General features: G+C 49.0%; 1 protein-coding gene across 1 annotated transcript; it reads left to right on the forward strand.

Annotated features, from left to right (window-relative positions):
* Window positions 1–862: 862 nt before the first annotated feature.
* Rps14 (ribosomal protein S14) lies at window positions 863–5,029 on the forward strand. The gene is made up of 5 exons (XM_021214748.2): window positions 863–960; window positions 2,628–2,778; window positions 3,201–3,362; window positions 4,298–4,374; window positions 4,914–5,029. The coding sequence occupies exons 2-5, from the start codon at window positions 2,630–2,632 to the stop codon at window positions 4,979–4,981; spliced, it is 456 nt and encodes a 151-aa protein (XP_021070407.1). The 5' UTR covers window positions 863–960; window positions 2,628–2,629; the 3' UTR covers window positions 4,982–5,029.
* The last annotated feature ends 248 nt before the right edge of the window (window positions 5,030–5,277 follow it).

A 5,277-nucleotide genomic window follows, 5' to 3' on the forward strand; every position in this document is an offset into this window, starting at 1 on the left:
ACAATGAAACCCTGTATCTAAAACAACAACAACAACAACAAATAAATTTTCCCTAAATTTAGCCGAAGTCTTTGGGAATGGTATCAATTCCAGTACACAAAGAGAGCTACATGCAATATGTAGTATATACGTGTAGCTCTACTGTTCGCCATGCTCTGAAATATATGAATGTCATTATCTATGTAATATGAATCTAGAGATGTATGTACATGCCAGTGTATGTGGGTGAATACTGTACCCATGCTTTTCAAATTCTACTAAGTAACTTCCCTCCGTGTTTCCCTCTACAACGTTTCCCAATTATTCAATGTCCTGCAATATTGTTATTAGAGGGTTATATGAAATGACTATTAGATATAAGGGTTTTATGTCATAACTCCAAATCGGCCACACACATATGGTCTCATTTCATCCATCTATCTGTACAATAGAAATCAATCAATCTAGCTTATGCCGTAAGCGTTCACTGAAGCACCGAATATAAGATGCATAGTGCAGGGTAGCAGGGACGTGTTGAATACTTTATTACTAAGCTGCTCTGTAGTGTGCAAAACGGGGTAAAGTTACAAGGACGTTTGTTGTTGTTATTCACCTCCGTACCACGAGGAGCGCTGTCGCCTCCCGGCTGCCTGGCCTGACGTTCTGATGGCGGAAGTCCGTCTAGCTGCAGCATCCACCGCGACCTGGAGCCGAGCCCGCGTCTTCTCCCGCTCGTGTCCGCTCCGTGAGTTCTCATAGGCAGATCCGGTCACAGCAGCACGTAGCACCGACTTCCTTAATAGGCCATCTTCCGTACCGGCGGTTCTAGCTTTCGCTGGACACCGTGATGGAGATTTCTTCCGGGAGGCGGCCCCTCGCTCCGTGACCTCAGAGGTACACTTCCGGAAGACGGAAGTGACCCGTCCGCCCTCCCCTTCCGTCTCTCTCTTTCCGGTGGAGGAGTCTGGAGACGACGATCAGGTAGGGAGGCCCGGGCCGGGAGAATCGTGCGGCATCCTTTAGCCAGGGCCGTCTGCGGGGTCGGGGCCGGGGTCTGTGCGCCGTAGCCGAGCCAAGTGCGTGGTGGAGACGAGCAGCCGCCCGCCCGGCCGGGCCCATCGGGACCCAAGGCTCCGCCGTGTCCCGGTGGCGGCCGCTGGCCTGAGATGGAGGAAGTCGGGAGTGGGAGTGGGTGCGGGGCCTGCCCTGGGCCCCTCGTCTTAGCCGTCGCGCGGAGTGATTTGGGGAGCCGGTCCCTGATCGCGTGTGGACCGTCGCCTGTACCCCGGGCAGTCGCCGGCCTGCACCGAACCTCGTTCCTCTCGTGAAAAAAACACGAGTAGGAGTCGTACCGATCCCCTCTGTAAGTCAAGATCAAATTAAGAAAAGGATGCCCTAAGACCTCTTAGTCCTGTGTGGAGGGCTTCTAATCCTAACCCATGACGGCTACTCTCGAGTCTGACACACTGCCTGTCGGCTTCCTCCGTGGTGGAGTGGGACGGATGCCATAGTCTCCTGCATATTCACCCCCACCGTGGTCATCACGGCCCAGACGATTCGAACCCTACCGAATCGCGTGTATTTGCCTAATTTGAGGGTGAGATCAGGTGACTGTGCATTCGAGACCTGCCCTCGCGCTTCTGGCGATTGGACCCTATGAGGAAGGCACGAGAGAGATGCCAGGGACACTTGAAACCTACTTCTAAGGCCTGTGGTGTTTGGGGTTTTTGTGTGTCAGTGTGTGGGGAGTAGGGACATCTTGGTGCTAGAGAGAGAATACAAGGCAGGCATCATCTTAGACTGTCCTGTTTAGTATCCTTAGTTGCTGGGAGATTAACTAATTTGATTTGAGTGCCCCTCAATAACTGGTTTGTTGTTGAGGATGGTGGTAGTGTGTTCGGCTACTTCTCAGGATCAGCCTCACTGTTTGTGTCTTTTCCCTAGTTCCCACGAGTGCACTTTGTTTACAGGCTAGAGTTAGGTGATCTCAAGGCTGGCTTGTAGATCTTTCTGGAAGGCATGCCCTGGCTGTCTTAGAACTTGTTATGTAGATGTTCCTGCCTCTGATCCCCTAATGCTGGAGGTAAAAAGTTACACACACCACACTCTGCTATTAATGTTTGGTACTAGGAAAAGTTGAAAGGTTTGCTTCTAGACAGGCTGTGAGGGCTTGTGCTGGGGAGGCATCTGGTTGGGTGGTGGTGAAGCTGTTGGCAGGGATAAGCTGCAAAGTTCTTTGACTTCTTTGTCATTTTAGGCTGCTTTGGGCCTAAACTGTAAGGTATCTGGGGTCCAGGAAACTTGGGTTTAAGTATTATGTATGGACAGAGAACCCCCTAACTTAGTTGTGGTATCTGCTATTTAACTGCCTGCTGGGTCACCCTGAACAAATAAAAATTCCAAGTTTAAGGGAAGAGTTAAGAGTGTTAACTCAGGCTTGAGACCTGACTTCCATGCTGTTACACATAGCAGCTTGTGCATGTGGTTTGTTGCTGGGACTGTAGGCGCGTTCAGAACCCTCTTTTTAAACTTGATAAATGCCAAGAACAGACAGGCTATTAGGAGCAAGGCTTAGGTTTTCCCTTAGTAGTAAAGAAAATATGTGGGGGGCCCTTTGCCTGTTGCTAACATTGAGGTTCTTCACCTAGAGATGGCACCTCGCAAGGGGAAGGAAAAGAAGGAAGAGCAGGTCATCAGCCTGGGACCTCAAGTGGCTGAAGGGGAGAATGTGTTCGGTGTCTGCCACATCTTTGCATCCTTCAATGATACCTTCGTCCATGTCACTGATCTGTCTGGCAAGTGAGTACTTCTGCAGAAAGGCATAAAACCAGCCTTAGTGGGGCTGGGCTAGAAAGGGTATGCCAGTTGGACCAGTTGGTGGGATTTGCCCTAAAGAATTACTGTTTTGCTTAATTTCCCACGAATTATAAGAAAACACTGTTTCACGGAACTGAGGATAAACTTGAACTTGATGCTCATGTCTCTACTCCTTTGCTCTGATTTTATCAACCAGGGCTTGTTGACACAAAGGAGTTTAGCTATATAGGGGGTCTTTGAACCCGTAAACACAACTTATAGCTGTCTTGTTCAGACCCAGAATTATGCTCGAGTTAACCTGCCTTGTCATAAATACGCTGTTAGACTGTGCTCATTGGGGTTCAGTAAGTGTTCTGTGCACCCTTTTTGGAAAATGACACGGTTCTGGCTGCCTTTGTCCCCAGGGAAACCATCTGCCGAGTAACAGGTGGGATGAAGGTAAAGGCTGACCGAGACGAGTCCTCTCCGTATGCAGCCATGTTGGCTGCCCAGGATGTGGCCCAAAGGTGCAAGGAGCTGGGCATCACGGCCCTGCACATCAAACTCCGGGCTACAGGAGGAAACAGGTACAGAAGATGAGGGGTGGGTTTGAAATCTCATCTGTTCTGTCTGAGAGCAAGTTATTTTAGGCATGTATTATGTTCCTAGTTAGAGATAGCAGCTCATAATCTGTAATCCCATCGTGCAGGAATAGATTAGGAGGAGCTAGAGTTTGGGGCTAGCCTGGGCTAACAGTGAGTTGCTAAAAAAAATGGGTAATTTGTTCCTTTGTGTTTGTCCTTTTGTGTTTATTGAATAACCACAGCATACCAGGTAGTAAGCAGGACTTGAGATAGCCTTGGGTGGCACCTCACTCTGCAGGAAAACTCAGGCTTTTGATCAACATGCAGGAGGTTACATGGTTTCGGTCTGTGGTAAATACTAGGAAGTGTGGAATTGGTGGTAGGGGTGACTTAAATAGGGGCCTGGGATCCCAGCATGTTTCTGCCCTGTTCCTCCCCCCCTTCCCCACCACCAAAATAAAGGTAGAAAAATTACATGAGTGTGTGTATCATGTGAATACCCGGGGTCAGAATAGGGCAATGAATCTCTTGGAACTGGTGTTGCAGATGGTTGTAAGCCACCATGTGGGCGGTAAGAAGAGTCCAGGCCCACTGCAGTACTATTGAGCTGTCTCTCCAGCCCTCATTTAGCAATTTTGAAAAGGGTTTTGTGTTGTGAAGTTGGAGATTAAGTGTGGTTCCCTCACAGTCTGCGAGTATTTAAGTGGTGGCTTCCCCCGTTCCCACCCCCAAGACAGGGTTTTTCTCTCTGTATTCCTAGCTGTCCTGGAACTCACTCTGTAGACCAGGCTGGCCTCGAACTCAAAAATCCACCTACCTCTGCCTCCCAAGTGCTGGGATTACAGGCTTGCGCCACCACTGCCCGACTCCCCATTTAGATGTGAATTAAAATTAGAAAAAACTCTTGCTGACTAGGCCGACAATCCTTCATTTTCTAGGACCAAGACCCCTGGACCTGGAGCCCAGTCAGCCCTCAGAGCTCTTGCTCGCTCTGGGATGAAGATTGGGCGGATTGGTGAGTGTCCCCTCTGGTTACACTTGGGGTGCTTTCAAGCACTGACCCCTTCCAAACCGTGCAATGTGCCTAGTGGGTCAGCTTTGGTTACTTTTGTTAAGGAGTATGTAAGAGGCATTATGAGAGGCGTGTCTTTGTAATAGATACAGTTTTTCCCTATCTGTGTTGGGAAATTTAAAACCATTTCTGACTGATCTCAGAGCCTTCTGTGGCTTACCAGGTGACTCCACTGGTTGCCCTCCCGGCTTCTCTGCTGGCCTTCATGACAGAATTGCTCCTGCTACCTGGTGAAAAGAGCAAACAGCCACACTTGCTCATGTAGGGTCACTTTCTACCACAGTCAGTAGGCTCTGAGTTAGGAACTCGGTGTCCTTCACCTTTGATTGTGCACCTTCTCAGAGCCTGTGTCCACTTCCACAGTGGGGTTGGAATGAGGAATTGGAAGGTGGGGTTGACCATTGGAGCTATATTTGGGGAAGAAGAAAGTCTACTGCTAGTTAGACTTGTGGCTACAATGATTTTTTTTTTTCTTTTCACAGAGGATGTTACCCCCATTCCCTCTGACAGCACTCGAAGGAAGGGGGGTCGTCGTGGTCGCCGTCTGTGAACAGGACTTCTCATTATTTTCTGTTAATAAATTGCTTTGTGTAAGCTATTTTAGTTCTGGTGTTTGTATTTTATGCACTTCCATGTTTCACCTGCACGTATGTCTATGTGAGGGCCTGGAACTGGAGTTAGAGATAGTTGTGAGCTATCGGTGTGGGTGCTGGGAATTAAACCAGCGTCCTCCCAGGTGTTTGTTTTTGAGACAGGGTTTTTACAGAGCTCTGGCTGTCCTTAAACTCATTGTGTAGATGAGGCTGGTCTCTCAAAAGAGATCCGGCTGCCTCTGCCTTCCAAGTG

The sequence above is a fragment of the Mus pahari genome, chromosome 15, assembly GCF_900095145.1.
Source record: "Mus pahari chromosome 15, PAHARI_EIJ_v1.1, whole genome shotgun sequence".
NCBI classification, from domain to species: Eukaryota; Metazoa; Chordata; class Mammalia; order Rodentia; family Muridae; genus Mus; species Mus pahari.